Source organism: Stigmatopora nigra, chromosome 4, assembly GCF_051989575.1.
Source record: "Stigmatopora nigra isolate UIUO_SnigA chromosome 4, RoL_Snig_1.1, whole genome shotgun sequence".
Classification (NCBI taxonomy): domain Eukaryota; kingdom Metazoa; phylum Chordata; class Actinopteri; order Syngnathiformes; family Syngnathidae; genus Stigmatopora; species Stigmatopora nigra.
In genome coordinates this window covers 9,183,062-9,202,191 of record NC_135511.1, presented here as the reverse complement: position 1 = coordinate 9,202,191, position 19,130 = coordinate 9,183,062, and the positions used below count along the sequence as shown (strand labels likewise).

At 38.6% G+C, this 19,130-nt stretch overlaps 2 protein-coding genes across 8 annotated transcripts in view; one reads left to right on the top strand and one right to left on the bottom strand.

Moving 5' to 3' along the window:
• LOC144195479 (aminopeptidase O-like) overlaps nt 1–1,544 on the top strand; it is a 68,777-nt gene extending 67,233 nt beyond the window's left edge. For all 3 annotated transcript variants that reach the window (XR_013326093.1, XR_013326092.1, XM_077715157.1), the window contains one exon: nt 1–1,544. This exon is cut by the window's left edge and continues 686 nt beyond it. The gene's annotated coding sequence lies outside the window, so the exon portion shown is untranslated.
• Nucleotides 1–18,580, bottom strand: part of LOC144195480 (Fanconi anemia group C protein-like) — a 25,959-nt gene extending 7,379 nt beyond the window's left edge. For 2 of the 5 annotated variants that reach the window (XR_013326094.1, XM_077715160.1), the window contains exons 1-15: nt 18,512–18,580; nt 15,742–15,924; nt 12,738–12,825; nt 12,548–12,642; nt 10,050–10,157; nt 9,901–9,965; nt 9,625–9,789; nt 8,773–8,932; nt 5,715–5,770; nt 5,064–5,160; nt 4,484–4,553; nt 1,992–2,109; nt 1,700–1,877; nt 594–809; nt 214–407 (exon numbers count right to left, since the gene is read on the bottom strand). Coding sequence is in view for 4 of the 5 variants with exons in the window: in XM_077715160.1 (XP_077571286.1) it covers nt 246–407; nt 594–809; nt 1,700–1,877; nt 1,992–2,109; nt 4,484–4,553; nt 5,064–5,160; nt 5,715–5,770; nt 8,773–8,932; nt 9,625–9,789; nt 9,901–9,965; nt 10,050–10,157; nt 12,548–12,642; nt 12,738–12,825; nt 15,742–15,909 (1,746 nt within the window). In the remaining variant the exon portion in view is untranslated. Of the gene's footprint in view, nt 408–593; nt 810–1,699; nt 1,878–1,991; nt 2,110–4,483; nt 4,554–5,063; nt 5,161–5,714; nt 5,771–8,772; nt 8,933–9,624; nt 9,790–9,900; nt 9,966–10,049; nt 10,158–12,547; nt 12,643–12,737; nt 12,826–15,741; nt 15,925–16,122; nt 16,194–18,511 lie in introns of all 5 variants that reach the window. The other 3 variants (XM_077715159.1, XM_077715158.1, XM_077715162.1) reach the window with 3 other exon arrangements.
• Nucleotides 18,581–19,130: the final 550 nt, after the last annotated feature.

Sequence of the window (19,130 nt, the reverse complement as noted above, 5' to 3'; positions counted from 1 at the left end):
CTGCATGTAGAAATGTGAAGTATTGCCCAATCTTGTACTCGAGCAAAAGTTTGGCATTGACGGTAGGTTCACACGTCGAGAGACGCTACTGTCCTTGGATGCGACGTGCGTCTCATTCCGACCACCGTATTACCTCAAAGTGTGGCCTTCATTACCCATCCTCATGAGGCAGACCTTGAACTGACACCGTACTCACTGTGGTATGTGCATTACCTGCATCAGTGTGAGTGGCGTCGTCGCCCACATCAGCGCGGTCCAGGGCCGAGAGATTCCCGAAGCCGACGGATCTTAACGGAGGCCGCGTCGGGGTCGTTGGACGACAGATCCACGCCGGCCTCGCCGAACCGATGTGCCAGCGAGCTCAGAATGCGAGACGCTTCACTGACCAGACCTGACGCCGTCACCACCTATTGCCACACACGTATACAAAATTAGATTCAAAGTAATTAAACAGTTTGGTATGGTGGGAGCTAGTTGTACAGAAACAGATAGGCATTCGAGTTTGAATACTCGTTTGTCGCTACTCTTATAAGCCTTGTGGCTGGCGACCAGTCTCAGATATCCTTCGGAAAGCACCCAATCGACGTCCTCACCTCTTGCACGATCTGTGCGGCGTCAGTCTGCCATTGATTGGAGAAAACAGCACAGTTGATTGCCAGATTTAAGATCAGTAAAGGTGCCGGCGATGGCGCCCGAGCGCTGGGCGAAACAAGGGCCAGCACGTTGCCAAGAGCTTCCTCGGTATTGAGATGAGGAGGACGAGGGGAAAAAAGGAGACGTAGGAGCTGCCAAACTTGCTGGACATACACCTGCGGACACAATGAAAGTCACCTGTGCTTAATTCTCTCAAAACCACCACGGACACGACGCATCGCTTCCATCAGGGAAAGGCAGCGTGAAAGGAAGAATCAATACTTCATCATTCTCTTTCCCTTGGATAGGGGTCATCTATTATTTACTTTGAATGCGACTGTTTTTGCACTAGACACCCACCATGATGCGAAAAGAACCAAATTCATCACTAAGTGGGCGTGGATATGCGGGTAGGGGGTTTCTTTTAGGTGAGTGGGTGTTTGGATGGATTTTTGTACAATTGTATCCATTTACTGTCGAATAAAATACTAGTTAGATCTTAAAGAATACAATTTCTACATTGTTGCAACCAGAAGAAAAGGTCATTGGGCAAGTATTTTGTTTTCAAGGTGAAAAGGCATGCATATTAATTTATTGATTAAATTTAGTTTAATGTATTTTTACGTGTTTTTAGAATCCTACGTTTTTGATCAATATAAAATGTTACGATGTAATAGTTTATATTTTGGACATTGCATTTGAGATACTGGGAAAAAGTGATAAGTAAAACTGCAGTAATGTAATTATGTTAAATAAATGGACAGGGCTTGGTTGTCTAAATATTTGTGTGTTTGTGCAAAACTACAAAATTGTGAAACTGTTTAAATTCTACTAGAAGTTATTCAAATAGGTAGTGCGAGTGTGGTCTTAATTACTACCACATTTTCCACAAGTAAAACTATTAAATAATACAATATTATTTTCATTTTAGACTATTGCCCATTCGTTTTGTATTTTTGGTTTTCTTTATCCGCTGAATGGACGTAGACAATAATGCAAGTCCAATTTTCTGGGTTTTGGTTAAAAGCCCTTCTAATACACAATTGAACTTTGAATAAGGTCATACCAGTCTCTGATTCCTTTGGTGCTCCCTATTAGTGGGGTGGTAGTAAAACGTGAGGAGCCACAGCAGGGGGTGACACTCAGAAGGCTCGGTGCTGACCAGCACCTGAAGCACCTCTTGCACCCAGTGGGAGCACTGGACCAGCAGGAACCAAGCCTCAAACACTACACCAACGTTCCTGCTAGATTCAATGAAAAGATTACTTTAGAATGGACAGACAGAGCGAGAAAAAGAAAGACAGACAGACAGACAGACAAGATAGTGAGTGTATGAGCCTGTGTGTGGACGTACGTACATGCAAGTGCGCGTGTCTAAGCCATCACTGCCAGCTGCTTCCTCTTCCTCCTCTGTCAGTCTCCGTAATGAGTCGCTGAGCCAGTTCAGGTGACGTCTGCGTGCCTCCCTTGACGCCTCTGCAAAGAACACACACACACACACACGGCATTAAAATGTGCACTTTTCCACTCAATTAGCAGCTGCAAATACTGCAATGTAGTCAACTGTGCTCAGGCAAAAATGTTCCCAATTTAAAAAAGTGCGTTCTCGACAAAGAAGGCGACACCGCAGTTTAGGAAAATTCCTACTCTTTAAGTGCAGTTTAATGGCATCCAATACAAACAGTGTATCAAGTCTATGTTGTCCTTATAATAACAACTCACTTTGAGTTACTATATATGTAATTTAGAATAGAAATGCAACCAGTTATGGTAATATCCTGCCTTTACTGTTTTCGGTGCTGGCTCACTGCTTTTCATTTTTCATGTTTAGCAGATACCATTACGCCTTCCCATTTAAAGTAATATTACTGTTAGTATTATTAATATTTACATTCAAGGTTTTGAGGAGAGCAACCATAAACAATAGAATATAAAGAATAATGAGGCATAGGACATGCATTATTATGATTATTATGCATCATAGTGATATGCACATCCAAATCACAGTCAAGGCTTTAGATTCTGAATATCTATTGGAAAATTTTATGGATTTTTGCATGCTCCTTTCAGTAAAAAAGAAACAAACTGCTCGCTAGTTTCATTGGGAATCGACAAACTTTAACTTTCCTTTGCAGGCATCAGTTCAAATGGATCTGATCTACATCGTCGCCATTGGCAAATGGAAAGAGTTTGACTGATACTAGAAAAGGTGTTCCTAATAAAGTGTCTGGTTAGAGTGCAACTCAGTCGGCAGTTTCTTGGTTGAACCCTTAGGCCGTGTTTTAACAATGCAAAAGCAACTTTTTAGTGAGGTTTAAATCGGGATAAAAAAGTGAAAAGTTCAGCTTGTCACACTTATCATTTCTATACAAGCCGCTGTGAAAAATTACCCTTCAGCGCACTCGCTCACACAAACACGTGCACACACACACACACACAAATAAGTAGTAATCATTAACTCAGAGTTCTGGCTCTGCTCCAACGTTCCCTTAATAGCCCCATTCATGTCAAACTTTCCTGTATGTACACATGCTGTCGCACATTGATAAGCACCATTAGACGTGTCCTTACACCACCAATGCTGGTGACAAACATATGCAATATGATCATCTTTATGAGCTACAAAGGTCCAATAGCATCCAAAATGTTGCCAGCTTTAGGCTTGGTGAGCTTTTTACACCTCTTATATCTTTCAATCTTGACTGCCTTCATTTTTCTTCTAACTTGACAGATTCTTTTTGCTGGTTTTAACTGCTCTTTTTAAACGATCCGAAAGGAAAACATAAGAACCGAAACACTTAATTTTATCTTCATGTATCAATATGTGAATGTGTTAACATGAAACTAACAGTTCTAGCTGAACTTATCAGAGTCAATATTTGAAATGGCAGACTGAAAATTTTAATGTATCAATATGTGAATGTGTTAACATGAAACTAACAGTTCTAGCTGAACTTATCAGAGTCAATATTTGAAATGGCAGACTGAAAATTTTAATTGCACCAAGGAATGTAGAAGAAAATAACTCTGGATGAAAAATTGGGGTCATTTTGGCACTGTCGAACATCAAATAAATAATAAGGAAAACTGCTCTTGCCGGGATAATAAATACATTCTATTTGGTAGAAATATTAAATTTTCCATAGCCCTGCTACTAGCAGTTGGCAAAGATGCAACAACGGAAACATTGTATAAAAAGCAGAGAGAAGGAAGTCCCAGTAAAGCTGTATTGATATAATAATTTGATTTTTGTAGCAAATAAGTCTTCTTCCTGCAAGTGATGTTACATTTTTTTAATTTGTCCGTATTTATTGTAGTACTTCGAGATGGAGCACATTTTTAAAGGGTGTCTTGCATTATATATTAATATAATACAAACCTATTTTAGGAAACAAAGGATTGCCAAGTCATTTAAGGCGCTATACTTCTTATTTAGGGGTCTTTAGTTTTGCAGTTTAGTGCAACTGGTTCATCTTGAAAGCCATCAACTTTAGTTTTCTTTTGAATGTCTGTTTGCCATCTGAAAAATTATAGCCTGGTCGCACGTTTGCTCGGTTTGATCACAAAAATATACCTCAAATCTTAATACATGATTTTGACTGTAAAATAGCCCATGCCTACTGGAGTTCTTGAATTCATTGTCTAGGAGCCTAATGTTGTATCTATGAGTCCACAGCTGAATACTTTTAGTAGGTGACAACAACTGCACATCATGTGAGTACAATCACCAGTTTTTAAAATAGTATTGATTGGGAAAACAAGTGTTCATTCAGTGGGCAGCAGGAAGCCGGATCTCGTTGGAATAATACGAGGCATTGTGCATTCATTGTCCAGTGACACATTTACTGACCTGGAGGCTGACTCAGGAGCGGAAGCAGCAGATTTGGAGGGGAGTGAGGGAAGAAGGCCTTCAAAGGCATCTGAAGTGACAAAAGAAGTGTGAATGAGTGAGGAGCACTGCCAATGACAAATGTGGCTGCGACGGTCAGGTTGCGGAGCGCTGACACCACGGTTGCCGAGTGTGTAATGTGGCGTGTAATGCGATGGCATTTCATGCAGTGGGGCCTCAGTCATCAGCACACCAGTTAAGAAGGCTGCCACTGCCATCTAATGTTCCTCCAAATACTAGCAAATATTCTCAGTCTGTTTTAATGATATTCTACACTTGTGAACAAAATAACCTCATTTATATTAACTTTATATTTTTATATATTTTTTTTATTTATCTATTTATTTTTTTAAATGTTTTATCTATTTTTTTTTTTTTAAATTGCAATTTGTCAGTCCTATGATTACGTAGGAGAAACGTTAAATTTTACAAGATGGAAAGACTCTATTGCAAGATGGGGTGTCGGGGTTAAATTGTTAATGCACTGATGTCATTCAAAAACAAAAAAATGAAATAAAATAAGTAACAAGATTCACTGTGCCTGTGTCTGTAGCAGAGTCAGTTCCCTGTAGAAGCAGCTGGTAAAGCTTTGGATGAGATCCCAAAGGCGCGGCTGACCTTGTTTCTTGAGTATGGCCCTGTGAACACACACACACAACGGCTGAAAAACAACAACATGAATAACAGCAAAAGCATCACCTTGACTAAAACCGCCCAAGAGCAAGAGTGATCTTCATATCATTTGTCAGTTCTCACCTACGCACTCGTCCATCAACAAAAACAGAAAATGTTTTGCATGGGATTGTTATTCATTTTAACGATTTTCATTTTATCATTTTATCTTTTCTGTGTGTTTCTCGCATACAAAATTGGTATATATTCTCATCTCATCTGAGCCCATGTATATATGTATATATTCATCATTTTTAAAAGGTTTAGTATAGTTGGTAGCATTGAAACGGATTCAGGCTTTTCAAGGTAAAATGTGTCTCTCCTTACAAAAAATTCAAGTTATTAAACCACTTCTGGAACAAATTACATTTGTAAGCAGAGGTACCCCTTTATTTTTAAACTAATGAATTTAATAAAAAGAATACAATAATTTAGAGTTTTGGTTAATCAAACTGGTCAGATAACTCATTACCCCATGCACCAGTTTAAAAAGACAACTGGCATAAACAGTCTGACTCACCTGAAGATGTCATTGACCAGCAAGAAGATAGAGCAGTGTTGAGCGCAAGCCTTGGGCTGGAACACAGACAGAAAACACAAACTGTGACCATGCACACACCACAAGGTGTCCCTCCTCACCAACTTTTAGAAAAGGTCAAATTTAATCCATTTCCTCATATCCCCACTTATCGTGAGCTCTTCATGTGTTTTAGATTTAACACATTCTAAAAACGCCCCAGCACAAACTCTTAACAGCTGCATTGCGACTGTCTGTCCTCCCTCGCTCTCTCTCTCCCCTCCATGTTTATGTGTCTCCATATTTGATTTGGAGTTTAGACAGTTTTATGACTAAACAACACATTTACCATACACTCTCAGAGACACTGAATAAAGTACATTGTGCTTGTTATCAACTGCTGCAAAATTGGTATTGCATCTCATCTCAAGTTGTTTCGAGTCAGCTTTGAGTGAGCCAAAATGAATGTCGTGTGCTTTCTAAAAAATGCTCAAAAATACAATTCCGGTCTTATACTCGATGCCCATAGCAGCAATAATCAATAAGTAGAAGGAAAAAGCTTTCAATACATAAAAGTATTAACATCCGTACTGAAAATCATTTAATTACAACCAAGTCTAATTATTGATGATCAATTTGTCATATTAATTAAAAAAGGTACAGTAAGGGTGAAAGGTAGCAAATGTATGACAAATTAGTGAAGGAAGGGGTATAGTCAAATTGTATGTATATGAGACAGTAAAACTACATATTCTAAGTGTGTCATAATCCAAAAACGACAGTCATAATATTTGACAAATTAATTTATAATCCCTAATTTACGCCAGATGTTATTTTAAATTCAAAAGGAAATGGGGTTGAATTCCACTTCAAAAAAGTTCTAATTTCCCAAAATATGAAAAGCAATGACACCTACATAAACAGACATGTACCCAAGTCACATATTTCTATTCTAATCTCTTGAAAAAACAAATTGTGTGTCACCAACGTCCAATGTGCTCTTGTTAGATAGCCAAAGCCGGATAAAATATTCAGATAAAAAGTACGGGTGGAATCCTGTGGCCAATACACCATCTCAACTTTTTGGGGGGTAAAAAGATGACCTTTGCAGGGAAAAAAAAATCGATGTAAATTGGAGGATAGGCTGCAGAAATGTATTATAACAAATATTAATTGGCCAATGTTATATTTGCAGATTCCTTTGCATGACAGTGCGCACACAGTGCCATGGCTTCTGCTATCTAAAGCAGATGGATGCACTTTTTAGCATCATCCTCAATTTCCTTTATCCCTAACACTTACAAGAGGCTCAATTACGGCACGCAACAAACATCCTGTTTTGTGTTTCCTTTGCTCCGGTGGTCGGAAACGACGGAGCAAACGTTTATTGTTTTTGGACTCGAGTCAGAATAGATTATAGAGGTGACGGCACGGCTTAAAACAACGTCTCTCAGCTTGTCAGGTTTCTCATTTTGACTCCAATTATTAAAAAGAAGGCGACGAGAGACACCAGTCAGTCTACTTTTTTTGTACGTGTGTGCACATCTGACACCCAGACAGCCTAAAGACAAAATGAAAGCTAAACATTTGCGTCCTACCCTTGTAATGGCAAGCACCCAATGCCAGATGTAAAATCATAAACATAGAATGTCCTCTAAAGATGTGCGTGTTTGTGTATAAGGGTGTCAAGGTGATAAAACCAAGAGGTAAATCGGAGATTGACGGAAGTATAAACAAATCACAGAGAGATCCAAATAAAGGATAGTAATTTCTCTGCCTTATATAAAGAAAAGTGTATAACTTCCTTCCATCTGGCCTGGCTGATTAGTAACTCGTGTGAACACACGATGGCAGAAAGTACAATCAACAAGCGGATATACAGTACTTCTCAGTACAATGTTGATCATCTATCTTATTTCACAGCGAAAAGAATCTGAAAGTTAATTTTTTTCAGCAGAATATGGCTGAAGTGGACCATCACTTGGAAAACAGCAATGACACTACTGATGAAAAACTGAGCAAGGTCCGTTTAGTCCAAATACCACAAAAATAAAGTTTAAATAGATTATATTTAACCAGAAAAGGTTGTGATTTTATCTGAATACCTCAGAAAATCTTACATGCTAAGACAAAAAGGATACCACGGATAATTACAATTTTGTGACATAACAATTTTGTAGCCATAACTTTATGATATACACTATAAATACGTAACAGAATTCTTCCATAAACAGTTTGACACATCTAAAGCACATGTTCACAAAAAGTGCCACAAATTCTTGGTCATGGATCAATCGGATTCCGTGATGTGTGCTTGTTTTTGAACTTTTTGGGGGAATCGATCCATTTGCACTTGAGCAGTGATTATTAAATAGTTTTAGTGGTTTGGCTTGCAATTTTACGACAATCGTCACTATTTGTGGCAATCAGCGTGGTTCTATTGTTTTTACATTGTGAAGAAATGTTGATAAAAAATATTTCATAACGCTATACTCAACTATATTTTCTTTTGTCTTGTTTTTTTTTTTTAGCTCTTCTTTCAGTGATCCCTTTAGCAGTGTGTTTAGCAGTCATGTAGAAGAATGTACAGATATGCAGATATGCAGCAGAATGTACAGATAGAAATGTGATGCTATTTTCAAAAGGATATGGTAACACTTTACATTAATTGATGCAAAATCTTATGATCAATGACTTTTCCACACTATAAACCCAGCTCGATCTTCCGCTCTGTTAAACGAGAAGGAGGGGTGTGGGGACTCGAACGATTTAGCGCGCACAATAAAGACTGTGTGGTGTATGCCAAATGATGTGAGATGCAGTTTGAAGCAGGCCAAATGACGTGGGGCACATGCTGGGCAAATCCAACAACGGCAAAGGAAAGTGTCAATTAATTTCATTTTTTTTTTCAAAACTAAAACAAACACGTGTAAAAGTCGTTTCATGGATTTTTCGCTATAAAAATTGTGCTACAGAATATCGGGATAAAAGGCAAAATCAATTTTCAAAAAGCAAATTAAATTGGGAAGTTCTTAGTAGAATCAAAATATAGAAAACCCACCAATAATGACTGAAAAAGTTGCCGCTCGAGCTGCAGCGGTGACAGCGGCATGTCAGAGAGGACAGTCGACTCCAGCATGCTGAGCACCGCCTCCTCCAGGCTGGGCAGACAGTGATACCAAAGGGCAACAACTGTGTGATCCTCCAGTGACAAGCAACCGCTGTGAAAAATCAAGTCATATCTATTATGTCACATGACATTGTTTGAAATTGCAAGGGAAAGCATCTGCGATCCAGATGTTGAGGTTCAGCTATGGATACTTTTAAAAACAATGCAATCACAGAGTGGAACTAAGAAATGAGAGCCTTTGATTTGTGTCCTGATATAGACAACATACTTAACATTGATTGCTCCTTGAAGAATAGGAGGAAAATGAAAGGCAACATGTGCCAAGCATTGTTGCCAAAAGAACTTGAACTACGATAAGTGGAAATGTCTGATTCAGGGACAAATAAGAGGCTGAGGCCCAGTACTGATTAAATAACTATGAATGTGTTATCCACTACTCAAAATACGAAAATGCATTGGAAATATTAAGAGCCTAAAAACAGAGGCACACTTTAGTTATTATTATTATAGGAGAATTGAGCTGTGAATTTAGTACAATACACATTTTGGATCTGATAAAATAATCCAAGTTCATACTATGCAGTAGATAAAGAAATTTGAACTTCTAGTCTCAAACACTCATCAACTCAAACATGCAGTACTTTTACAAGAATATACAAAAAGTCCTATGAGAATCATAACGTAAAAAGTTCAAATCATCAAATGACTAACAACAAATAATATAAAGAAATGTGTTAAAGAAAAAAAGTCAATTGTTCATATTAGATCTGTTAAAGGGAATACCTGCTATAGCCAGCACTAAGAGCATTCAGGAAGTCATGATTGAGACTTGCTTGTGTACAGGTGAATGGCCGCTTCAGCAAGGCTCCAATGAGAGGAGCAACCACACGGCAGGTAATTAGAGGAGTGCACGCCTCACTTGTAGCCACAATCCTATCACATGAACACCTGCAGAAACAGACAATAAGCGTAGGTACAACATCATGCTGGCAAAAAAATAACGTCACACATTTTTTCCTGTTATTTTGCGGATTAGCAGAAGAAGCTCTTTTCCCTTACCTTTCATTCCTATCACCCAACGAAATGCAGTTTTCCTCAATGTTTTCTTGCAACCGGGCCACCACCTGTGCATTACAAACCACATGATTTTTTTTATTGAATGATTCATATAGGGTTTTAATAGGTCACGATCCTGAAAGGTCCAGTACCTTGCTAAGGACTTGCAGATGGTACTGTGGTGGGGACACATTTAAATGTTTGAGTAAAACATCAGATGGAGATTCTACGTCTTCTGTGGCAAGTTGACACAAAAGTTTCTGCAAAAGAAACAATTGTCAGGGCACATTTTTATAAATAATGTCCATATCATAAGTGGACACCAATAAATGCAAATGGTTCTTGACTATGAAAATGGCTGACGATGGTGATGATGATGAAGGGTTAAGGAGAGGAAATATTCAACAGCTGAGCTAGATATCTTGTCGAAACAGCATTTGGACTTTTCGTCACAGGAAATTTTAAAATGATAGTTTCTCATAAAATGATACATTACACTAAAGAGGGAAAAATAAAAGTAAGCTGGATAGGTTACAGTATTCTGTGGTGAGATGTTTCAAAAAATATTTTAGGTTAGGTTTGAAGAGGTTCAGCTCCCCTGATGTAACCATTTGTGATTCACCACACTAAATTGGCTTGTTTAGTAAAGGCTTTTTGACAATGGCCTCACATTTTGCTGAAATATTTTATGAATTCAATGGACCGCAGTAACAAGCCCACCACAAAAAAAAAAGAACTTTATGCATGTTTTTAAAGACAAAAGGCAATCGCGGGAGGTGAAAATGAGACGAGTCAAATAGTTGGAATGCCGCGTGGCGAGTCATCGCCATGCTCTCGGCGAAAATGTGTGGTTATACCCTCCACATCGCTTCACAAAGCAAACCCCAATCACTACCATGTGAGCATCCCAAGAGTCCACACAAAAGCAATCCAATTCATTTTGGAGGAAAAGTGGGATTGACAGAGTGAGAAGAGCAAAGGAACCATGGTTAGAACCAACGACGACCAACTTGAGTACACAGAAATTGTCAGTTTCCAAAAAGAAGAAAAGGGCGTGTCCACCAACGATGAAAGCCAAACTAACTTTTGGAGGCAAATGTTGAGACAAAATTCGTCTTTTGTTCCCAGAAAAACAGCAACCGCACTGGCTTTTGGAGACACCACAGCAATTATGCCATTAAAACCAGGCATGCATAAAAGAAAATGGAAAAAAAAAAAAAAAACAGATGGCATTTACTAGGCCAAAGCTGAATTGCCCAATGAGAGATGCATATATAGACAGATTCAGACCAATTCCAAAATTCAACAATCTATTCTGAATGTTGCCTTAGTTTTTTTTCAGTATTCGTACCATTTATTTAAATTGGTTAAAATATACGCGAGCAAAACTTTTTTAAACATCACACAGGTGGTCGAATATGTGAATTTTGAGTTAAAATAAACATACAAATCAAGCTTCTAACTAAAAAAAAACTAAGATGACACACTTATAAGCTAAGGACACCACGGTAATGGAAAGTAGGCGGTGACGCATGAAGCGGCCATCACACAGTTGCTGGGTATGCTGATGTCATTCATAAAATCATATCCATAATGGAGGTTTGAAGCATTCGTAAGTAAAGAATAACTGCATACAACTGTAGAATTCAAACTGTATAACTTTGGGCATTACTTCTTACTTTAAATGCATCTCTGGATAAAGATGGTATATTATTTGATCATACATCAAGAAGATCTTAGAAGAAACACACTTTGAATAGCATTTAATAAAAAGTGACATGTTGCAATAGCAGTGGATGGTTGACGTAAACCAAATGATTTCCAAAAAACACAAAAAATTACAGTCAGTGTGAGCTCAGAGTCAGAGCTATGTTTTAACACTGGAAAGCAACCGCAGAGGCTCCAGGGACCGTCTGTGGTTCACACCGCTTGAGTCACTAAGAAACCCCTTGAAAGAAGAAGCAATCAGCAGCCCTCTAATATAACACTCTCACACTTATTTATCATTTCCTCAAAGACCCTGGCATGCTACAGCCGTCACTGTGTGGTCCTCCTACAAGGGCAGGACACAGTCAGCTTCAAACGGAGCCAAAGAGCTCAGATGTGGTGATGACATGCACACAATGAAGACAGACAAAATGAGAGGGTAAAATATGTTGACACACGCAATTTTCAAGGAGGAGAGGAGACGATACAGACCAAAGTCCAACCAAAACACAGTGGATACGCAAAACCATCTTGGTCATTAAAAGGGGTAGTATTCGAAACCGTTTCATTAAAACTTGAACAAAGTTGTATTATCCACAAGCCAAACCAATGGCAGTGCTCTATGTTGAGGAGAGCCCATTTATATTTTCTTTGGAAGTCTTGTTTTCCTGATTAAAATATCAGAAATTGGCATTATAGCTCTACCCATCTGAAGTAAAGAGACATAGAATGTCCATGTGTTTTGGGGGAAATCAAGTACAAACTGACAGACATTAAAAGAAAAACTAGGTGTATATAGGAAAATTCAAATGGATTTCTACATGGATCACTGCATTTGTCACTTCTCAAATTAGTAGTTAAAATGACTAACAGCCATAGATTGCGGTTTGAGTTCAAGTTAACTGTAGCTAATTGGAAGAAAGTATAGTAATAGAATCCATACCTGTATCCAATGGTTAGCCTTTCTTTCCAAAGCATTGGCTGGGTTCTCAGAGTACAGCTTCCAAAGACACTGGAATACTAATGATCTGCTTGTATCTTGAAAAAATAAGAAAGGAAGAACCATATATATGATGTGTGCTAATTTACTAGAACATGGAAGTTTTCAAGGTGTCTGTGTTACTCTTACTTACCATCAGCAGTCACAACAGGGATCCAGCACAAGCGACCCAGAATTTGGCCCAGACAAGGCATCTTCTTCATAATTTCTGTTGTCGAACTCTTGAAACATACAAAAGAAAACCTTATAGTGTTTAGAATTTCACTGACCAGCCCCATTTTCCAATCACATAATAAGATCAAGGACATTTTAATATATTTTTGCTACCATCCATTTATGCCTACAAAAACATTACGTGTGTTTTTATTCTATAAATATCTCTGCAGGTTTTTGTGTGAAGTGTGAAGAAAGTATAGGGAAAAAACAATGAATGAAAAGACAAATTGAGTTCCCACTTTCGCAAACTAACTCTAGCATCAACATTATTACTCCAACTTTAATAAAAAAAAATAGTTATCATTAACAAGAACAGACACTTAAGTGAGCCTATGAACAGTAACCAATCCAGTACAATTCTCTTCATGAAGTTTTTTTTTACCACTGAAATTTGTACGACGTCAACAGTTCTCAAATTCCCGCCATCTCAGCAAGATTACGGCAAAAAAGGAAAACTAGCCAGAAGCTCACCGCTTTCCAAGAAATTTTCATGTTGTGGTTCTTGCCATAGCGGCCATAGTTAAAGAATGTACAGAGCCTGGCACATGTCCATGGTGCTTTACTTTCTGTATGTGCTTGTCTGTGCAGCTTAGAAACCACCATGTGCCCTATTTCAAAAGACAGCCAGTTAAAGTATGCGGGAGGTTTTGAAATTACTACATTTCAGGATTTAGAACCAATTAATCTGACATCCCCCAGCAATAAAAGACAACAAAACACCAAAACCAAATAGTTACATATAAGAAACATACGTATATATCCTAAATGCAGAGAAGCCTGTGTACTGTATTACCTAATTAAGGCATATCAAGACTGTATCATGTTTGAACTGTGAGGTAATTAAATTCAACAGCGTAGCTTTGTTGGAGGAAAAAGTCCACACAGCTCAGTGGGACATAAGCAAGTTTAATTGAGGCAATGTGCTGTTGCTCAAGCAGAGGAAAACTCAATTTGGCCACAAAAGTGTTGAAAGAGCAAGCTCACATGCAATTACACACAGCTGCCTTTGTGATGGCTTCTATTGGTTGAAGGGACCATGTTCAAGTTACTCTATTTAAGGTCTCCAGTGTCAAAGGCTAGGATAATCATAAAGATAACTGTACTCTGTACGAAAATCAAAACTTGGTCTTAACAAAATTCACCCAAAATATCATTTGTTTTTCTTTCCTAAAAGCAAATGGTCTGGAATCTAAATCTGCTACAGGCCCAAGGTCTTAATTACAAGACAGTACTGCTATTTTGACACATTTAGTTATGTAAAATCACAATTAATTGGGAGCAGAATTTTCACAAGATTTGCCTTTGGCTTTTGCCAAGGTTGGAAGAACAAGACAGAATGAGTTTTCTGCCCCACATTGGGAGCAGCAAGATGAAGTGGCTTGGGCATCAGATTAAGATGCCTTCTGGAAATCTGCAGATCTCCCCACTTGGAGGCGGATCACAAAAAATACACATCTGAAATCCACTGCCTAACTGAGGCCCTGTTCACAATGTTATTTGAGGCTAAAATGTTTGCTCTTTGTACTTTGATTAGAAACAGACAGTAATTAATTGCTGTAAGACCAGGATAAAGTTTGTAGAGGATCTTGCTAATTTGAGACAAAGAAATCTAAGCGGAAACACTTGCACAGTCGGACCAGTCCAGACAATAAATGACAGAGTTACTATGGTGAGCACATGAATAAAGTGTGTAGTGAGATTACACAAGCTGTTTGAACTTTTATATAGGGACTGCTGGGGTTTTGAATTGTTAATGGAATCAATGTAACGGGAACCATGAGGAGATCAACAAGAAAATGAGAAACACCCAACTTCTTTTCAGAGCAACTCCTCTTATTCCACACTTCACTTTTTGGTCACTAGCCACAAGAAAGTAGTTAAGTCATCAACGGATGCGAAGTGCTGCCAAGAAGCAGGCTATCCTCAGCTGGTCTTTTATGACTGTGGTGCCTGTAAAAAGGATTTTAGTCCAATTAAACTATAGCAGCTTTCTCTCTCTTTTTTGATCTTTCTTATCCAGTTCTTCATTTTACACACCTCACCATGACATATGCCTGGAATCATGCAAACAAACGAGTGAAAAGATGTCTGTCTATGCAGTAGCTATGAAAATTCTGCATTTCACAATTTAATAAATGATTTATTGATTAGATTTTTAATTCATTGATAAACTGGCTTTTTTGATGCCCACATCTATATTAAAAACAACTTTATTTGATTGATGGGTTAAAATGGGTTAAGTTCATTCAACTTTAAAAAAGACCGAAATGCGCTTACGGAAATCTAATTGGGAATATTAATATGATAACGAGTAAATTAAATTCGACAAAATAAATAAAACCCTAATTCAAGGTAAAACGATGTAATAAAATAGTGCTCATCAGTAGATGGCTCTTAACCTCTTTTGGTTAACTTACTAGCAACTTTACCAACTTTAAAATAGTTACAGGCAGTGAGTGTAGAAGACCGACAAGAAAATAGTTCAAGGAAATTCGTGAGAAAGAATTTTAGTGAGAGCAGCAGGAAAAAATGTCTGTGCCGTGTCCCCCACCCTTCTTGCCCAAGGCTGCTGCAGCTGATTTGGGGATACATTAGGTTAGCACTGTGGGTCCCTGTGCGGCGATTACCTGACAAACTCAACATTGCAGTGCTGCCAGCCAGACATAGGGGACCACTGCAGCGCACAGAGAAGCCTCTGTCGGCCTACAAACGCTGGGCTTACTGTACCGAGCTGGCTTGGACATAGACCGAGAGTGTGCGTGAGTCTGTGTGGACTGTGTACGAGCGTAACTTATTACTCTGATGGCCATTTGGCTGCTGAATCAATTGATAATTCATCTCAGATGGCCGAACGTGTCAGAGAGGCATGCCTGTATGAACCAACAATCAATATCTGTCAAAGCACCGTACTTTCTGCTTACCATGCAATTGATGTGTATAAGGAGTCTTCGGAGGAAATCTTTCAGTGTGGTCAGATGAGAGGACGCATCTTTCTGAATGTCTGCAATTTCGGCTCGGCCCCAAGCTTCAACTTTGTCCAGCCACAACTGCATTTCTGTTGGCTGGACTTGGACCGCTGATTGAGACATCCTTAGAGATAGATCCTTAGAGAGAAATGACATAAATGTCATGATTACACAGGAAAGTCATGGACTATTGTCAAAGAACTGGGAAGTGAGCCAGTAAGAATTCACATTGTTTTAATCAAAGTTTAATCATGTTTTGTTGAAGGTTGCACATTGTAAAACAGTAAGATCACACTATTAAAAATAAAGAAATGTACTCAACATGAACTGACTCACATTATAATTCACTTTTTATGGAGCAAATATGCATGTAATTGGGTCCAGTCTCAGAGGATGCAATACAAGTGCTGTAAATAGGTACAGGATCAAAATCAGTTTTGCTTTCTTAACATTAGATAGTTTACAGAGATGCAGAACTGTCTGTTGTAATACTGAGAAGCTTCTCTACAAAGGTAATGCAATGAAGTAAACTCATAAGTTTATATTCCACGTTAAATGGTTTTCACAGTAATAATGTCATCTATCTGAGGAAACATCTGTTATCAATTTATTCTTCCATGGCCCTAGTATTGTGTAATGACAAAATGATTGGTTAAGCAATGATCCAATCAAATCAATCGAAATGCAAAGCAAAACATTCATTAACACAGTCATCTTTTAGATATATCATTGTCCAAAGAAGCGATATGGTAATATCATTGAGATGGTGATTTGCTATCCTACCTAGTACAAGCATGCTTTTGGAATGTGAAAAGAGTTAGGGGCTAACAAATTAAAAGAACCCAAAGGACCAGAGAGAAGATTCCAACTCTTGACTGAACAGAAATGGCAGGAAACTATGGAGGTGGAGATTGTGCATTCATCATGAACAAATACAAAAGTAATTACAAATTAAACTGATTTGGACCAAGCAAAAAGTTAGTCATCTGTAGCTTAATTGAAGTGTTTATTCAACTATGTGAACTGTTTTCATTTTTGTCATTGCCGATCTTCTGCAGATCTGTCTGGTATTCAGCTGCAAACGCCATTTCCTTCTCAATGACCCACTGGATGAGGTCATTTTGGGCCTCCTCCTTGCAGAGTTCCTGGGTTTTCAAGGCCAGAACTTCCTCTAGACCCTTCTGATAAGACAACTGACTTTCTGCTTCCATCAATTCCACAAAGACTTCGTTCCACCTTTGCTCCTCCTCGTCACTCTCGGCTTGTTTGATCAGGAATGGGCTCGATTGACCTTCAGTGTCTGTGTGGTTTCCTTCGAAAGCCAATTCTTGAAGAAGCCTCATCTTTTCGTGTTCGTCTTCCAAACACATGTCCCGCACCCTTTGAAGAAGATCACTCTCGTTCCTTTTCCTCGACTTCTCCACTTCCACCTGGTCTGTCAAATACTCCACCTGTTGCCACAAGGTCTTGTACTCATCTATTTCTAGCCGTAGTTTGGCAGAGAGTTCCACCACGGCGGGCCCTTGAGATGTAACCCGTTTCTCCAGACATTGGAGCTGCGCTTGCAGTTCCATCACTTCTTTTTGCAAAAACTCCTTCTCTGCCACGCAAAACATGCTGAATATCTTTTGGCGAGCTAGGCCATAAGTATCGAAAGCTAATCGCATCAGGCGTGAAAACATGATGCATGGTTGTTCGGGGATAGACTCGGGGGAACAAAACAAAAGTATGCATTCCATCGGTCATGCCAAAGCACCAGCCGAAGGCAGCAACAATCCTTTTGAATTTGACTTCCAAACCTTTGTGATGTCACAATATTTATGTCATCACCATCGCAACACCTGACTTCATAGCTGATAAGCATTATGTGACAAAAGCGTATGCAATGGAATGTCTTAAGGATGCAGACTAAGAATGGAGAGTGGTAGTCAGTCCAACATTCTGAATCTGATTCTTCCTTCAGGAAATAGCAATGTACCAAGCACCTATATGCAATTGTGGTGAAGGCAAAGCCATGCATGATTTATATAAAATATACAGCACATTGCCCATGTTAACCTACTAACTGAATTCAGAGAACTCCTGAATTCCCCCAAAATATACATAAAGCACTCTTAAGCTGTTGCTTCAGTTTTTGGCCGACAGGAGACCCTCTGGGAAAGAAGCAAGATGTGACTGATCAAATATTATCTTTGAAGATTTGTCCGACTAAGGTTGTGGATTTTGGGTTGGGATCCGTTTGCTGTTCCAATTAAGGGACTGTTTATATTATTCCAGTATAATCAAATCTGTAAAACATCACTTTCTAGTTGAAAATCAATGTGTGCTTCTCTGTTTTGGTCTCATGTGTGGAAAATATCAGGAAACCCCTGAATATAGGCTTGAATGAACACAAACATGGACACTTTTCACCCTCATATTACCTTCAAAATCAAAGGCAGGCACGTTTTAGAAGCATGCAAATTAAAAAACTAAATGATTGCCAAAATAATAATTAAATAATTCAAATTGGAGCTGTGCGATCTCATTTGTTGTGGACCAAACGGGTGTATCACAAACGAAAAGAACGCGGTTCCTTGCACATGGATAGTTATTTTTTTCACGCACACTCATCACGATCGTGTACCAAATGTTTCTTAGCCTGTGGACAAAAGGTAGTGCTTACCGAAAAGACAGAATGCATCACATTAAAATGAATGAAACTTTTATATGGAGGTAAAGTTACCTTTTCTCAGTGGACTTTGACAAGGTACTGCATTCCCATCTTTAGGGAAAGTTCCGCGTGCAAGGGAAAATGATTGGCTGATAGACATGACGTTAAAAACGCTTCAGCCAATGTTTTGTGGGAAATGTAGTTTAATTGGAGCCGCGGACACAAGACGCGCTTAGGTGCACCGATTAAAACATTAGTACATTTGAACATATATTATTCTCACTGAGGTATTTGGGTAAAACATTCAAATTGATATTTATTCAAAACTATATAAATGTGTAATACATTTATTTTAAAATATTTATAAGGTGACAATAAAAAAAATCATAAATGCTATATGCAAGGTTTGATCATTACAAAAAATATCTTGTTATGCTTAAAATTATTTATACAATCCCTTCATTAGGTAGAATTTCAGTAAGATAAAAGATTACAGACAATGTATACTTGTCTTGCCTCATGCTGTGTTGCGCTTTCTTCCAAAAGGAGGTTGCAGGAAGTGGTGATGGCCAAGATGATGCTTTAAAGGTCCTTCCTACTCTCTTCCCCCCATTCTTAGTGAGGTGGGCCCCATTATTGAGGAGAGTGAATTTAATGAGTCTCTGGAGCAGCGCACGTACCACGCTGTGAT